This window comes from Oncorhynchus kisutch, linkage group LG2, assembly GCF_002021735.2.
Source record: "Oncorhynchus kisutch isolate 150728-3 linkage group LG2, Okis_V2, whole genome shotgun sequence".
In the NCBI taxonomy this organism is placed as follows: Eukaryota; Metazoa; Chordata; class Actinopteri; order Salmoniformes; family Salmonidae; genus Oncorhynchus; species Oncorhynchus kisutch.
In genome coordinates this window covers 56039952-56058534 of record NC_034175.2, presented here as the reverse complement: position 1 = coordinate 56058534, position 18583 = coordinate 56039952, and the positions used below count along the sequence as shown (strand labels likewise).

Sequence of the window (18583 nt, the reverse complement as noted above, 5' to 3'; positions counted from 1 at the left end):
AACACTTCATGATATGTGCCTGGTGTATTTCAAAAGAGAGGGAAACAGAAATCTGTTGTGGAGCTTGTGTGTGCTGAGGGCTTTCACATTCCCCCTGAGAGTAGCTAGTAGATGCACCAGTGTATGGTTCAATTACAGATTTAATAAATCATGCTTTTCAGCCCTCTGCTTCTCGGTACACATCTGGGTACATTGACCACAGCTCTGGACGCTTCGTTCTGCGACATTCCACAACCCACAAAAATTTGCTGTGACTTTCCTGATTCTCTGTTGACTCCATCCTGCTGCTTTGGTCACATGCCCGAACAGCATGGAAGGAAACACAGGTTATGTCACAAATGGCACCCTATTCCCCATGTAGTGCAATACTTTTGACCAGAACCCATGTGTTCAAAGGTAGTGCACTGTTTTGGGAACAGTGTTCCATTTGGGATGCACCATGGGCCCTAGCAGCACTGAGACGGAGCTGATGGAGACCTACACACATGCAGCCTCCCTCCTCCCTCCCTCCAATCCCCAGGTGCAACACTGACATTATTCAGTGTGTGAGACATCCTGTGAAATGGCCTGCTTCTCTGAGACTAGCAGTCCCCATAAGTGCTAGAAAACTACTGCATGAGATGAAACTCCAAATTGAATAGGTTGCTACTGCACCAGGAGCTTAACCTAAGATTCCAGCTCTTGGAAAGAGATCAAGTCAAACTTATTAGTATACATACACAACATTTTAAATCTTTACATTGCAAGTATAATACACAAACATGTCTGGGTTCATTTAATAAACATGTATTTTATGTATTAATTTACCCATTATTTAAGTAGGAAAAACCCTTGAGTACCTTTTGACATTCAACTAGGAAATAATTTTGAAAACGTATTTTGCAAGGCCGAACTGATCAATTAAATATATTAGTTATTTAGGTTGAAAATAAGATTGTTTCCTAAATGACTAGATCCCAGAGTGACGAGCCAGACCTTAGTGATGCTTTGTGATACGGTCGTTACATCATATCTCAATGCGACACTTCACTCACCTCCTCAGGACAGAGCTCATGAGTGCAGCTCATGAAGTGGGTACAGAGCAGAGGGAAGGAGATGGAGTGACGAGACTGGGAGGGCAGCTCCAAACACTGCTGGAACATCTTCTCAAACGCACGACTGTAAAAGCTATCAGAGGCGAGAGAGAGAGAGAGAGAACAAAGGAGAGAGAGAGAAAGGAAAGATATTAGAAGAGAGAGAGTAAATAGGGACGAAAGGAAGGGAGAGAGGAAAGAGCATGAGCTGCCAACTTCTTCATATATCTCTGGTCCAATAATACCTCATCTGTCCAACCATCTCATCTCCTGTCCTGACCTGTCTACACCAAACATAACAAAGAAAAATAACATAACAAAACCCCTAACAGACAGTTAGTTACCATGGGGTTTTATAGGATGAGTGATGGCTCTATAGCCTATTACCTTTTACTATGTTTTCCTTGAAAACAATTTTTAACTGGATCCAATCTATTTGTATTGATGTTATGCATTTTCCTGTGTTGCAGTTTTTACTTTTGTATGTATATTTGAATCGTTTTTCTTAGTATTTTACTGCTTCAATTAAACTACCCAGCAATAATTCTTCATGTTTTTCTGAATTGGAGACCCAAATGTAGAGTCCCTGCCAGAAGATGGAGAGACTATATGACCTATTAGTTTTTACTATGTTTTAAATGTCTGTGTAACTGAACTGAACATGGAGGTAAATGTAAATGTAGACCCTAAAAGAATAAGCCCTGTGGAAAATGTATTGTCCAGGGAGTGTACTTGTACATCAAGCTGCCTCAAGCTATGGAAACATGAGATATATGCTCCTGCCCTCTGGGCTGTTCTGGTTCGTTTATTTACCAGAATATGGAGAGGTCAGATGTCTCCACCAGCATCTCCACCAGGGAATCCACCATCTTGGTGTGGAATATAATGGTATTCATCATCTTGCCCAACTCACGGTGGTCTGCGATGCCCAGAGAAGCCTTGGACACACTGGTATAGGCCTAACCAAGGGGGAAACAAGGCATTATTGGTATAGGCCTTACCAGGAGAACACTTTCTTTGGAGACACTATTAAGGTCAGCCCAGGGGAAAACAAAACGTATTAACCCTTAACAGTTCATAATTCTTTACTAATGTATGCCATGTTGTTTCCAGCAGAAGCGGCTTTATATCTACAGGACCAGTACAAAGTTTGGACATACCTACTCATTGAATGTTGTTTCTTTATTTTTACTATTTTCTACATTGTAGAATAATAGTGAAGACATCAAAACTATGAAATAACACATATGGAATCATGTAGTAACCAAAAAAGGGTTAAACAAATAAAATATATATTTTATATTTGAGATTCTTCAAAATAGTCACCCTTTGCCTTGATGACAGCTTTGCACACTCCTGGTATTCTCTCAACCAGCTTCATGAGGTAGTCATTGTTTGTAATCATGTAGTTTTAAGTCTTCGGACAAATCATATTCCTATTAGTAGCATTCCTTTCTCTCTTTCCCCAAAATTCCCCCTTTCCTAAGAATCAAATAAAAACCTGATCCGATTTAAATTTGGAAGTCAGTGGGAGTCTGGAAGGAAAAGTGTGGTTGGATGAGTTACCATGTCATTAACATCTAAGGAAAGATTTCTGGGAAGATGTCTGTGTTAACTTGATACTTGATACTACTGACAATGGCCAAACAATACAATTTCCTCCCAAAGCAAGACAGTACGCAAAACAGATACTCTGCAGAGTTCAAGACATTGCTTTCTTTGATCGTGGAGATCGTTAAAAGGAAAATGGCCACAGTTCTGAAGCCCTGAAGCAGCGATGCCATCAGTTATTTTTTTGGAGACCAAAACTACATCCCAAATGGCACCCTATTCATAGTGCACTACTTTTGACCAGAGCCCTATGTAGGGAATAGGGTGCCATTTGGGGTGCCATTTGGGACACACACCAAGGGCAGTGAAACAGCTGTGTTACCAGGGCACAACGAGTCCTTAAAGAATCCAAGTCCAAAAATAAAGCGTGAAATCCATCAAATAAAAACACACACTTTTTGGAAAGAAGTGATTTCGAGCTACACAAGTGTGAGAAAATGCAGCGAGAGCGTTGACTCGAACATGTTCCGCTGGTTCTCAACATCTCTAAAATGCCTGCCAACTAAAAGAACGTTTGATGCCAACCTGGTACCACAACCACATAAAGACATTTAGCAGGTGCTAAACTCACACAACCACCTGTGGTTCAAATGTCTGAGAAAGGACAATAAATAGAAAAAGTAGGCAAGAGGAAAACTTAAGAGTAAGAGTATTGATATTCAAGGCCTATTTTGAAACTTTAAAGTGCTGTTGCATGGTTGTCACAATGCCACAATCAGAACAGATATAGAAAACAGCACTGTGGAGAAAGGAGACATGAAGAAAGACAGACGAGAGAGAAAAATAAGTGTTAGGGTTTATCTTCTCTTCCCTCCATCCAGTCCAACTGTGTCTCAACCAATGTATGCTAGTTGGAGTCACTGTGGTAATGGCAGTTTGTATTACTCATCCAACACGTTCACTTAATGGATCACACAAACAGCAAGAGTTTCCAAAGTAAAACTATGAAATATTTTTTTCTTCTTGAAAATAATAAAAAGTACTTAACAGAAAGGACATTGATATGGCTTATGACAAAGTCTGTCTGCCAGAGTGCTGAAACGGCTCACATGGCATGTGGGGGTTATGGAAGGAGAAGAGAGTACCTTTAGAAGAAGCGTGTTCTTGTGGAACACAGACTTAGGTTCTGATCCAAACATTAATCTTTCAGGACTAAGAACTCCATCTTGATAAATTAGGATTATTCAGTGTCATATTCTTTCTTACAACCAGCTATTTTTAGGGATGACAGCAGCACCTGAATATGTAGGCCTATATTGTATATATAGCTAGCTGTTCATACATTTGTCAGCTGTTCTTGTACAAGATGTTTAAATACTTCCTGAATTGTCTTTGTCCCTGGCAAACACTGAACCAAAGATGCATAGTGAATAAACCAACGTCCTGCTTCTTGGTATCTGAGCAGTTCTGTTTTTTCTATCCTAGTGTACAGTACGAGAGGCTGTCTGTGAAGGGTGTAGAGCAGCCAGTAGAAAAACTGAGACTTGAAAAAAGAGACTTGAGAAAATAGTTGTTCAGCTGTGTTGGGAAAACAGTTCCCATTCCACGCATATGGAAGCTTTTCTCTTTTCCCCCTGCCTTCCCTGGCCTAATTTACCGACTAAACTGAGAAACTTTTCCAAGTTGAAGCATTTCGTGCCGAGGCCCTGAGCTGAGATCAGACAACATCTCAGAGGGAACTGATTGGGACGGCCATGGCATAGCCTCTGTTCCAAATGGCACCCTACTCCCGATGAAGTGCACTACTTTTGACCAGGGCCCATAGACCTAGCCCATAGGGCCCTGGTCAAACGTGTTGAACTCTACAGGGAATAGGGTGCCATTTGGGACGCATCATGAAAATCCATCTGAGTGGAGGGCTGGGCCAATCGGACAACGGTGGAACAAAGAGTCGACCAACGTATCAGGGAGAGTGATGTGGGTCCCTGGCAGCAGGGGTGGTTGTGATGATCTCAGCAAAGTACTGAGGAGCCAAGCATGGTTGAGAGAGCAAGAGAGAAAGAGAGTGAGCGAGACAGGGATAGATGGGTTAAGGGATGGGTTAATAGGTGAGCAACGATTCTTAAACAAACACAGCTTCAAAGAATAATATTTATTGTCATTCATTCCATTTAATGGGGCCCAGAATCTATCCTTCTATATCCATAATACAGTTTCTCTGAAATGCATCAAATTGTATTTTTCATCACTTCAAATAACATGCACATGAATGAAAAAATAAACAATATTTCTTTATGATGGTTAGACATTTGTGTACTCCTCCTCCTTTCAGTATTTCAGGCCATATCTTCTCCATTACTAGTCTGTTAAATTCATTCATGTGTGGGTTATGTGGTTGACATAGAGCTGGTGGAAGAGAGCACAAGTGTGCTCTTGTGGAACAGACAGGTTTAGGTTCTGATCCTCACATGAAGAACTCCACCTCGATAAATATGGACTACTCAGTGACATTCATACAACCATACTACTTGTAGGGATGACAGCAGCATCTGAATATGTAGGCCTATACTGTATATATAGCTAGCTGTTCATACATTTGTCAGTGGTTCTTGTACAGGCTGTTTAAATACCTGGATTTGCTTTGTCCCTGGAAAACACCGAACGCAAAGATGCATAGTGAATAAACCAACGCCCTGCTTCTTGTTATCTGAGCAGTTCTGTATTTGCTATCCTAGTGTACAGAACGAGAGGCTGTCTGTGAAAGGTGTAGAGCAGCAGCCAGAGGGCCTGTATCACAAAGCATCAGAGTAAGAGTGCTGATCCAGGATCAGATCCCCCTCTTATTCATTACGATCTAAAATACAAAACTGATCCTATATCAGCACTCCTACTCTGAATACAAGATCTGAGCCTGTATTCACAAAGCAGCTCAGAGTAGGAGTGCTGATATAGGATCATTTTTGCCTTTTAGATCATAATAAATAAGATCATATGAACAGATCATATGGGGGGAACCTGGGGAACCTGGTCTACTGTATCTACCGGAGGTTCCGTTCCCCTTCCCCAACACACACAATGGGCTATAGGACATGACACGACACGACACAGCACAGCACAGCGGCCTATAGATAGGAAACAGGAGTAGGCTGACAGGAGTATGGTAGCTTGCTAAACACTGCCCCCTCATTACTGGCCCAGAGTGCTAATTAAGGCTCATTATGACACACACAGTGCTAATTACAACACACACACCTAGCAGTGGCCTCAAAGCCCAGACATGGGTTCAAATAATATTTGAAATCCTTCCAAATACTTTAAGCCTTTGCTCTAGCCTGCCAGGATTGCCAGATGGGTTGGATTTGACACTTTTTCAGACTATTCTTTTGGTTCCATTGAGCTTGCCTGGTGCAATTGAACCAATAGAATAGTCTCAAAAGTGTCAAACCCAGTCCAGCATTGTGAAAGGATTCTGAATACTCTTTGAACCCAGGTCTGCCTCACAGCCACAAAGCTTGTCTCATTTTCCTGATGGCGTCTTACCTGCAATCTGAACCAGTCCAGCCTCATGCCCCTGAAATCAAACACGTCCCCGTCTTCCACTGTAACACCGACAGAGACAATTCACTCAGATATGGGATCACCATGACACAGGAGAACACAGGAGGGAGGGGAGCGGGAGGAGAGGTGGAGAGCGGCTCAGGCTCCTACTCAGCCCACCATCTGCCCTCCCTCCTTTCATCTGTCCATCACTCAGCCATTACCAAAACAACACCTGTCTACACAGACAAAGCCTTTCAGTGCTTAAGGCTAATATAGATAGATAAAAACAACCAAGCATGATTAATTAGACATTTTCTAAACTGGAATATTTACTGTACCGCAACAGAATACATTTAATTGTGTTATAGGTCAGGTCAATATAAAAACAACTACGGTAAGCATTGGCCAATACAAGTAGAGGTTTTCTAAACTGGAACATATACAGATGGAATGAACTCTCTTTTAGGTTGGATCAACAACATGAGTCTAAATGAGAAACTGTATATATTTATGTTATTTCTGTAATATGAGTGGCAGGCCGTGTTAGGTTGAATACCTTGTTTGACGCTGAGGGACGTCATGGTATTGACGAAGGAGGACATGATGATGGACTCATCCTCAGGACAGACGGACAGATTCTAGAGGAGAGCAGAGGAAAGCCTCAGACACTGTTTACAGTAGAATGCTGTGAGGGGATCAACTGAGCAAATACAAGAGAGTTTTACATTGCATATCAGAGAGCGAGATGTGGCCAAGCAAAGAATAACATCAACAAAATACTTGGTCTCCATCTAGTGTTCAGCTCTGCTTTTTTCCCTTCAAAATATCAACCTGCATATGGGTCTTTCCATAAATAAATGGGCCAATGTGTGACATCAGGGTCAACATCTCTAAATGCTTTGATATACAGTGGGGAGAACAAGTATTTGATACACTGATACACAATGTGATTTTCTGGATTTTTGTTTTAGATTCCGTCTCTCACAGTTGAAGTGTACCTATGATAACAATTACAGACCTCTACATGCTTTGTAAGTAGGAAAACCTGCAAAATTGTCAGTGTATCAAATACTTGTTCTCCCCACTGTACATTTAAATATGATTAGGTGGATTCATATGTGTAGTTTGAGGGATAAAAGTCTAGGTAGGCACAATGAGACTATACAGTAACTCTACCTAGCAACAACAAACCATCTACTGTACATGTCGTTCAAGATGTTCCAAGAAACATGGACAGCACATGTTTCTTTGTCATGCCTAGTCGCCAGGCATTTTTTGTGCTCAAGTCAATTTCGCAATCATTTATAGCCATGCTAAACATTCCTGGAGAACGAAAAAAATAAACAGCATTTCTATATGTTTTAATAGGTGATATAATAATTTAATATAATAGTATAAGACAATGGGTTTTGTCAACAAAATCAATAATAATAACCAATAATGAAATCAGTAAACTCTTCAAGCCTTGTGTGTGTGTGTGTGTGTGTGTGTGTGTGTGTGTGTGTGTGTGTGTGTGTGTGTGAGTCTGTGTCTGAAAACTAGCCGTCAAATTCTTGCTTCCTCTGTCCTTATTTCCTCCCATCCTTGCCTCTCCTTGAAAGTGCATTGTAGCCTGAGGCGAGGAACCTTCACTCCTCTCCTCCAATGTGCTTTAAGAGGGAGGTGAGGAATGGGGGAAACATTTCCATTTGCATTTCCTTGATCCCTGGCTGAGGAGTAGGGTTGTTCTGAGTGTTCTGATCTAACAACATCAGTCAAGCACCAATGCTAACTGGCTAACATTGGCTAGCTTGCTAGCTACTTCCAGGCACAAATGAGAGAACAGCTCACTCTGACCATTTTACACACCATAGCAGAGCTGGTTAGGCTTATTTTATGTTTTCCAGAGCGTTGGTGACTGCAACTGTGCAGCTGGCAAAACATTTATTATACTTTTTTCCTAACGTTTACTGACACCGGCCACATTCAACGGGTGTTGAGCGCTCATAAATTCATCAGTTATTCTGCGCTCTGGCAAACTCAGACGAGAGTGCTCTAAAATCTACCTGCTACATCTATCGAGAGGTGTCGCAGTGACATCATAAACATTATATTTAAATAGTAACTTGCATGTAGTCTTTTGTTTAGGCATGTAGCTAGCAAGTTAAACAATGAGCCATAATACCAACTCATATTATGAGTGAATCTGGAGGTAGCTAACCAACCAGGTTCAATGTTAGCTAGCTAATATTAGACTATAACTAGCAATGCAAATGGCTCTGAGATACAAATATTACTACACGTAAAGTTACAGTTCAAATTAAAATTACTTTGACAAAGTTAGAAACATGTAATGTCTGAAAATGTAGCTAGCTAGACTCTCTTACATGGATGACCATCACTCACACAGAGAGGCTGCTGCAGACTACACAGACTTGAGATCATTGGCCACTTTAATAACCCGGACGACGCTAGGCCAATTGTGCGTCACTCCACGGACCTCCCGGTCGCGGCCGGTTACGACAGAGCCTGGGCGCGAACCCAGAGTCTCTGATGGCACACTGCGCCACCCGGGAGGCACAATAATGTCTATTCTACTGTATCTTAGTCTATGCCACTCTGACATTGCTCTTCCATATATTGATATATTTCTAACTCCATTCCTTACTTAGATTTCTGTGTATTGGGTATATGTTGTGAAATTGTTAGATATTACTTGTTAGATATTGCTGCACTCTCGGAACTAGAAGCACAAGCATTTCGCTACACCCGCAATAACATCTGCTAAACGCGTGTATGTGACCAATACAATTTGGATGCTTCTCCCTCTCTGTAACAGATGCCATGCTAGCCCTAAGATTGAAGATGTAATGTTTTATACAACAGCCTTCTGTGTATTCTCTTTTCGACTCCGTCTGCATATTTGCAATCAAACGCCAGAATTTCCTCCATCTCCTTAGCTATCATACTCTAATTCCACTGATTTCAAAACTAGGTCCTCCAGAAAGTGGAGAGTTAGAAAGGATTACCTACACATACTGACCAGCTCATACTATAGACAGAAGCACAATACATGGCAGACCAATCTGAACTCATCTCTCGGCATTATCTCAGCCAATCATGGCTAGTGTGAAGGTTGCTCACTTTTTCGTGGCTAAACCAACTAGGCTGGTAATTTAAACATTGTATTTGTATTTACAGATGGCATACAAGTTTGTTATTAAGGCACATGAAAGTTCACGTTCCAGAAGGCATTCCTGCCAAAAAAACGCATTTAGATAAAAAAAAAGGTTTATGTTCAAATGGCTCCTGTGAAGTAGCGACACACGACATATACCTAGTTTCCTGAAACTAGTCACATTTGTGGAGATCTGAGAGGGATTGTTTGATGGGTGGTGACATGGTGAGAGCTCCACCGTACCCTCTGAAAGGCTTGGTGAAATTTTGGCAATATTGCTTACACCTGTTCAAATCCTCTCAGATCTCAACAAGTGTCTAGGGGTAGGAGCTAGGGGTTGCTTCTGGACAGGACCCCACAATCCTTGAGGTGTTCCAGCTAGTTAGATGTGCAACCACTGACTAACTATAGCTAGGGGAATATCTCTAGTCTATCAATATATACTGTTGTTTTGGCTGTATGGCATCATTTAATAAGATAACCAATGGTTAATTAGGTAGCTAGGATATATCAGTCTGCTAACCATTTACAGTAACAGCAGTTCATTAATAAGTCAATACACATTAAATCTTATGCAGAAATTGAGAAATCTTACTTAATCTTGGCACTGTGGCATGGTATGTACAGCTATTAACCGATGAATTAATAAATAATTATTTCATAGAATGGAGTTAGAAGGGTGAACTCCTACTTTGAAAGGACAGGAAATGTTGGCTTTGCACTTAACCAATGACAGGCATTCAACATTTAACCCCACCCACATGTGAAAATCAAAATATGAAGTTGTTTGTTTGGTTTTAAATGCAAAAACAAAAAACACATTTAGTTTTTTCTATTTCTATAAAAAAAAGAATAAATACGCTGTTTTCACCCTCCTGATTGCTCCATTTGAACTCGGAAATCAAACGAAAAAAACGTACACGGACAGTAATCTTACCTCAGGAATTGAACTACAACCACAACATTTCGCTACACCCCGCGATAACATCTGTCACATATGTATATGTGACCAATACAATTTGATTTGATCTTGCCAATATTGTCCACGGCTAACTATTTTGACCGCCGTAACAACAGACACCAAAATGTTCTGTCAATTCTCCAGATGAACATTAATTCCCGCACTTTGGCTGTTGTTCAATCGTCTGCAGTATCACACACGATCTTTATCACTTGACTATCATTCAGAAAACCTTTTCCTGAATCAGCTGATGTTGTATGATAAATTCCCCACGTAACTAAACAGCTACACATAAAAAATGCACATCAAACAAATATTTTGCAGAATTATTGAAGAACCCTGTTAATGCCTGGATATAGCCCTTAGCCGTGGTATATTGGCCACATATCACAAACCCCCGAGGTTACCGTATTGCTATTATAAACTGTTTACCTACGTAATTAGAGCAGTAAAAATAACTGTTTTGTCATACCCGTGGTATACGGTCTGATATACCATGGCTGTCAGCCAATCAGCATTCAGGGCTCGAACCACCCAGTTTATAATATATAATATATACTAGGATATTATGAAACAAAGGGATAACATTGACTATTAGTACATCCGAAATTGCACCCTATTCCCTACATAGGTAAACTATTTTTGACCGGAGCTCTAGGAACCATTGTCAAAAGTATTGAAATATAGGGTGCCATTTGGGAGGCAGACCAATGTTCGCTCCAGAGAGCAGTCTCACCTGTACTAGCTCGTTGAGCACCACGGCGTCAAAGCCAGACAGGTACTGGACGTAGTATCTCTGCATGACAGGACCATACTTCCTCACGTGGGCCCTCAGTTCCTCCATGTAAAAGATCAGCTCTGCAATGTGCCTGAGGACATAGAATAGCAAGAGTTATCTAAAAGAATAGAATAGACCTACACTTCATTAGTATGTTCAATACTCCTTCACACCATGGCATTCCTTAAAGGGTCATTTTACTCAAAAATGTTCTTTACTTTCTCTGCTTTTGATATTGTCCCACAAAATGGTGCATGTCAACATTCAAGTTAAGACACATCACTTTCAGTCTCCTAATGGCCAAAATCAAGCAAGAACAAAAGTGCCATGAAGAAACATTTTGACACAGACTTTTCAAGGAGGTAAACACAGTGCCACAACATTTCATGAGGGGTAAAGGGAAATCCCATAGTTACAAGTTGAATCAGTAGGATGTGTCTTACTTGTCAATAAAGTCATCTGTGCTCTTCTTCTGGATGTTGTCTGCATGTCGTAGCAGCCAAATGATCTCATCCCGAGCGAATGACAGAGCCATGAACACAAACAGGGCCTACAAAGAGGACAGGAGTCAAGTTATATAGTTACTTTCATCCATCAATTAGTCACGTCTTTCAGGATTTGAATCCTAATCCTCTGATCACTTTACAGTTAGTCCAACTAGCATAATCATGTTAACAAAACTAGAGTGCAGATAGTGCTAGTCCAACTCAACAAAAAAAAGACTAGAAAATAAATAAATATTTTATATTGTCACATACACAGGATAGGTGCAGTGAAATGTGTTGTTTTACAGGGTCAGCCATAGTAGTACCATGGCCCTCGAGCAAATTAGGATTAAGGGCACATTGACCGATTTTTTTACCTTGTTGGCTCAGGTATTCAAACCAACAACCTTTCGGTTACTGGCCCAACGCGCTAACCACTAGGCTACATGCTGCCCACTAGTGTTATTATGATGTAACATTATCGTGTTAAGATAAGTAGACAACTGTGGTGTATGTCATGAGCTACAATTTTTCTTCTAGCTTTCAAATAGGCACATTCTTCTCTTCTCCTCTTCCCTGCAACTCTTACTGGGTCCTTACTGTACTAGAGAAAGTAGTGTACTACGTTTTCTGTCAATATACTTTGTAAAATATTGGTTAATAAACAACTCTAAGTGGGGGCCTATAAAATCTGTTTAAAAAAAATCTTAAAATTCAGTTATATATTTTCCCAAATTATGTTTCCTCAGTTGTATTTTTTCCGGTTTCTATATATATATATATTTTTTTTTCCACTCTCAAAATTACAATTGTTCATAGAGAACAACAAAATTGGATGTTCTGAGTCCATGTCAATGCTCAACTCATATCTGAATAAAACATTTTTGTGCATCTGGCCATTTAATTGTGAATCTATCGAGTGAGGAGTGCAGTCTAGCGATGGTTCTGCAAAGTTAGAAAATAACAAATAATAGACACAAATTATATACTTATTCATGATATACCTCGGCCGGTTACGACAGAGCCTGGGCGCGAACCCAGAGTCTCTGGTGGCACAGCTGGCGCTGCAGTACAGCGCCCTTAACCACTACGTCACCCGGGAGGCCGGGATAATGTTAATGTTGCATTGATTAGATAGTACCTGGGAGATGTGATGTCTGATACTTGTGAGATGTGTTTATGACAGTTTGCGGTGGAACATGTGAAAATTGTATCTATTTTCAGAGTCGTTTGGCGTGCTACTCAATAGGTGTACCTGTTGGAGACCCCTGGTCTAATGTAACATTATCATAACTAGAGAGCAGTAGTGTGGTATCTTAGGGCCCAGTAATCTAGATTGTGTTAGTCCAACTCCCATTACCATATTACCACAACTAGAGCAGTATTTCAGTGTTGTTTGTGTAACACACGGGATATAAACTCAGGTCTCCCACTGGAGCAACCAACGTCTTAGACCAAGAGGAAATTCCTTCTTACTCCGAGGGCAGACACTTGATTTGAAGCTCGCAGGCGGGGCTATGAGCAACCCCCTCTCTATGGGGGTGCCACAGGGTTCAATTCTCGGGCTGACTCTTTTCTCTGTATATATCAATGATGTTGCTCTTGCTGCGGGCATTCCCTGATCCACCTCTACGCAGACGACACCATTCTGTATACTTCCGGCCCGTCCTTGGACACTGTGCTATCTAACCTCCAAACGAGCTTCAATGCCATACAACACTCCTTCCGTGGCCTCCAACTGCTCTTAAACGCTAGTAAAACCAAATGCATGCTTTTCAACCGTTCGCTGCCTGCACCCGCATGCCCGACTAGCATCACCACCCTGGATGGTTCCGACCTAGAATATGTGGACATCTATAAGTACCTAGGTGTCTGGCTAGAATGTAAACTCTCCTTCCAGACTCATATCAAACATCTCCAATCTAGAATTCTATTCCGCCATAAAGCCTCCTTCACTCACGCCGCCAAACTTACCCTAGTAAAACTGACTATCTTACCGATCCTCAACTTCGGCGATGTCATCTACAAAATAGCTTCCAACACTCTACTCAGCAAACTGGATGCAGTTTATAACAGTGTCATCCATTTTGTTACTAAAGCACCGTATACCACCCACCACTGCGACCTGCATGCTCTAGTCGGCTGGCCCTCGCTACATATTCGTCGCCAGACCCACTGGCTCCAGGTCATCTACAAGTCCATGCTAAGTAAAGCTCCGCCTTATCTCAGTTCACTGGTCACGATGGCAACACCCACCGGTAGCACGTGCTCCAGCAGGTGTATCTCACTGATCATCCCTAAAGCCAACACCTCATTTGGCCGCCTTTCGTTCCAGTTCTCTGCTGCCTGTGACTGGAACGAATTGCAAAAATCGCTGAAGTTGGAGACTTTTATCTCCCTCACCAATTTCAAACATCTGCTATCTGAGCAGCTAACCGATCGCTGCAGCTGTACATAGTCTATCGGTAAATAGCCCACCCAATTTTACCTACCTCATCCCCATACTGTTTTTATTTATTTACTTTTCTGCTCTTTTGCACACCAATATCTCTACCTGTACATGACCATCTGATCATTTATCACTCCAGTGTTAATCTGCAAAATTGTAATTATTCGCCTACCTCCTCATGCCTTTTGCACACAATGTATATAGACTCTCTTTTTTTCTCTACTGTGTTATTGACTTGTTAATTGTTTACTCCATGTGTTGTCTGTTCACACTGCTATGCTTTATCTTGGCCAGGTCGCAGTTGCAAATGAGAACTTAACTCTCAACTAGCCTACCTGGTTAAATAAAGGTGAAATAAAATAAATAAAATAAAACCCTGCCCGACTCGTGTCTGCTACATTAGTCTTATGTAACATTATCATGTTAACACAACTAGAGAGCAGTCGCGCAGCAGGGTAGGTGAAGAGCCGTCATTAAGTGGCAACACTCCTAGCAGGAGTCACACATACAAATCTTCCCACTTAAGACTGGGGTTCAATCCCTGTGTCCACCCTTCCCATTGTTTCTCCCACCTGCCGTACCTCCATCTGATTTCCATACTGTCTAAATAAAAAAAGTGTCAAAATACCAAAATATAGCACTAGTGCAGTACCTTAGGCCCCAGTAACCCTGGCTGGTCAGATAGGACTGTGGCCAGCTCCTTCAAGGCAGATCTCAGGAACTTGCGTCTTTCTCTGTGCATCAAACCTCTGTAACAAAAGAAAAACAAATCGGCAACAATTTCATAATGAGAGGATACTGTGACAAATACTATTAAAACCTCTTGGTGCAATAAGATGCATTTATGAGGCACTTACGCATGTGACAGAGCTTGTTCTTTGCACTCTTTGATGTCATTCACACGCTTGTTGTAGCTATGAAATGAAAAGGGAGAATAGTCAATATACTTACTCACACACGCACACTTAACAGCTGTCTGGGAATATGCTCAAACTATACCCATTGAGCATGCTTTTCAGTCCAGGATTAGGCTTAATCTGGCTTCAGGAAACTAGCTCAGAAAGTTAGTGTCCCTCACCCGCGGATGTTGATGAACAGGTCCTCAGCAGCCTTATGGATGTGAAACACCTCGTCTCTGAAGAGACAGAGGCAGGTGCTGCTCTGAAGAGCCAGCTTCCACAGGCTCAGAGCTGCCTGATCACTGTTCAGGACCCCGTGACATAAAATGAAGCCAACTGACAATCAAAAGTTAGAGTCAGATAGAAAGTTACAGAAATATGATTTTGAACAGTATTTGTGCAGAATGAGAATATTTCAACTGATTTATATTTTTTTAAGTGTTGTATGACTTCACAAGCCTGTACCTGAACAATGAATTACAATTAAAAATGATCACGCTCCCCCTTCCCTCCAATGGTATAAACCTATTAAATCAATTAGATCAGACTCCACTCTATGCACACATCCAGGCTACATCACATCCGGCCGTGATTGGGAGTCCCATAGGGCGGCGCACAATTGGCCCAGCGTCGTCCGGGTTTGGCCGGGGTAGGCCGTCAGTGTAAATAAGAATTTGTTCTTAACTGACCTGCCTACTTAAATAAAGGTTAAATAAAAACAAACACTTACAAACTATCCACTTCTCCATGGCGTCCAGGGACAAGTATTCACAGGGCATCTAGAACAAATCAGAATCATAGGTAAATGCACATGCCTGTGAGCAGAAAATGGTGTGATTTGAGAGATGTGGCACTAGCAACACCATAGTAATGGGTTAAACTCCTGCGGGGATCACATTACTGTACACACCCACTGTACCGTACACATCCCTTTGGATCAAAACTAAGTGGAATATGCTATATATTGGGTTCTCACTGTGTCTGACTGGGCTGGGTTGAGCATGGTGCTGGGTGCACTGATGAGACTGAGTAGCTGTGCGTTCCTCCACTGGTCAGCAGACAGGTTTCTCCTGGGGTACACCATCTGGAGGGAGAGCAGGGCGTCTGACAACGACTACAGGGGAGGGAGGAGAGAGAGATATATTGGTTTATGACAGTTAACAATAACTTTCATGAACAAGCATTAATCAACTATTTATACATTTATAAAACTGTATAAGCAATATATGCATACATAATCATTGCTTAAGCATCAATGTTATTGTAAAGTGTAACCGAAAGTTATATTATAAATTGTAACCAAAATATGTATTTTCATTGTCAGTGCTCAGGAAAAGAACATAAAATGTTGAGAAACAGGTGACACTTTATATTCACCTTCCCATGGGGAACAAACTCCTCCATCATCTTTTTCAGCGGGTTCTCGTAGTCAACAATCATCTGTCCCAGCCTCGGGTACTCTCGATCACTAAATAAAAAATAAATACAAATAAACATGTTGTTGACATTGGTAGTTCTCAGGTGTATCTAAACTAGGTCTAAACTAGGTCTGTAACTACCATACAATGTTTTAGGAATGCATTTTTATATTACTGCGTGATTTTAATATACGGCCACTGTCAATTGGTATAACAGTACGTTAACATTGTGTTAAAGTATGATCTTAATATTATTTTACAGGGATGGTGCAAATGCAGATTGAAAATTTCAGAGATGAGCCAGAGAAAGGACATAGACAGGAAGAGACACCACCCCACATACCTTGATCCATGTGTCATTTCATGGGCATAGTTGTAGAGGCCAATGATAGCTTTCCTCTCTTCAATCCGAGACAATAGCATCATTAGGTTAGTGTAGGTCACTACTAAGTCAAGGTAGTTCTTGGTCAGGTCAAAGTTTACAGTCTGTAAAAAAGAGATATGGGAACAAAAATAGAATCTACATCCAAACTATTAAATCTGAACCTAAAAACATTTCAATCTACAATGCCTTCAGAAAGTATTCACACACCTTAACTTTTTCCACATTTTGTTGTGTTACACCTGAATTAAAAATGGATTAACTGTAGATATTTTTGTCACTGGCCTACACACAATAGCCCATAATGTCAAAGGGGAATTATGTTTTTAGAAATGTTTGAGTCAATAAGTATTCAACCTCTTTGTTATGGCAAGTCTAAAGTTCAGGAGTAAAAATGTGCTTAAAAAAAGTTGCATAATAAGTTGCATGGACTCTGTGTGCAATTATAGTGTTTAACATGACTACCTCATCTCTGTGCCTTACACATTCAATTATCTGTAAAGTCCCTCCGTCGAGCAGTGAATTTCAAACACAGATTCAACCAGAAAGACCAGGTAGGTTATCCAATGCCTCGCAAAGAAGGGCACCTATTGGTTGATGGGTAAAAATAAAAAAAGCAGACATTGAATATCCCTTAGAGCATGGTGAAGCTATTAATTACACTTTGTATGGTGTATTAATACACCCAGTCGCTATAATGATACAGGCATCCTTCCTAACTCAGTTGCCAGAGAGGAAGGAAACCGCTCAGGGATTTCACCACGAGGCCAATGGTGGCTTTAAAACAGTTACAGAGTTTAATGGCTATGATAGGAAAAAAAACTGAGAATGGATCAACAACATTATAGTTACTCCACAATACTAAGCTAATTGACAGAGTGAAAAGAAAGATTCCTCTAAAGAATACAAATATTCCAAAACATGCATCCTGTTTGCAACAAGGCACTAAAGTATTACTGACAGAATTTGGCAAAGCAATGCACTTTTTGTCCAGAACACAAACTGTAATGTTTGGGGCAAATCCAAAATAACACATTACTGAGTTCCACTCTACATATTTTCAAGCATTGTGGTGGCTGCATGATGTTATGGGTATGCTAGTAATCGTTAAGAACTGGGGAGTTTTTCAGGATAAAAAATAAACGGAATGGAGCTAAGCAGGCAAAATCCCAGAGAAAAACCTGGTTCAGTCTGCTTTCCATCAGACACTGGGAGATTAATTCACCTTTTAGCAGGACAATAACCTAAAACACAAGGTCAAATCTACACTGAGTTGCTTACCAAGAAAACAGTGAATGTTCCTGAGTGGATGAGTTACAGTTTTGACTTAAATTTACTTGAAAATCTATATCAAGACCTGAAAATAGTTGTCAATGATCAGCACTCAATTTGACAGAGCTTGAAGAATTTTGAAAAGAACAATGGACAAATGTTGCACAATCCAGGTGTGGAAAGCTCTCAAGAGACTTACACAGAAAGACAAAGATGTAATCACGGCCAAAGATGCTTCTACAAAGTATTGACTTAGGGGTGTGAATACTTAAATTAGATATTTTTGTATTTCATTTTCAATACATTTGCAAAAATGTCAAAAAACATGTTTTCCCTTTGTCATTATGGGGTATTGTGTGTAGATTGGTGAGAATTATACTCAATTTTGAATCCAGGCTGTAACACAATAAAATGTGGAATAGGTCAAGGGGTATGAATACTTTCTGAAGGTAAGAGTTCAGGTGGGCCTCCGCTTAAGCAAACAAAGGAAAGGAGGGGTGCTAAACAACAAAGACAAAAATCATGAAAATGGCTTACCAAGAAAAACTTCCAAAAGGACTCATTCTACTTTCTGAAGGCAGTGTATGAAATATAATCTTTGACAAAACATTTGAGAAA

General features: G+C 40.7%; 1 protein-coding gene across 7 annotated transcripts in view; it reads right to left on the bottom strand.

Moving 5' to 3' along the window:
* LOC109868426 (nck-associated protein 1) overlaps positions 1–18583 on the bottom strand; it is a 57901-nt gene that overhangs the window by 20886 nt on the left and 18432 nt on the right. For 4 of the 7 annotated variants that reach the window (XM_020458022.2, XM_020458006.2, XM_031797897.1 and 1 more), the window contains 13 exons: positions 16655–16797; positions 16271–16361; positions 15870–16007; positions 15624–15672; positions 15073–15229; positions 14852–14908; positions 14647–14743; positions 11504–11610; positions 11019–11151; positions 6721–6802; positions 6165–6223; positions 1887–2032; positions 1035–1167 (listed from right to left, as the gene is read on the bottom strand). In XM_020458022.2, coding sequence (XP_020313611.1) covers positions 1035–1167; positions 1887–2032; positions 6165–6223; positions 6721–6802; positions 11019–11151; positions 11504–11610; positions 14647–14743; positions 14852–14908; positions 15073–15229; positions 15624–15672; positions 15870–16007; positions 16271–16361; positions 16655–16797 — 1392 coding nt within the window. Of the gene's footprint in view, positions 1–1034; positions 1168–1886; positions 2033–6164; positions 6234–6720; positions 6803–11018; positions 11152–11503; positions 11611–14646; positions 14744–14851; positions 14909–15072; positions 15230–15623; positions 15673–15869; positions 16008–16270; positions 16362–16654; positions 16798–18583 lie in introns of all 7 variants that reach the window. The other 3 variants (XM_020458014.2, XM_020457989.2, XM_020457998.2) reach the window with 1 other exon arrangement.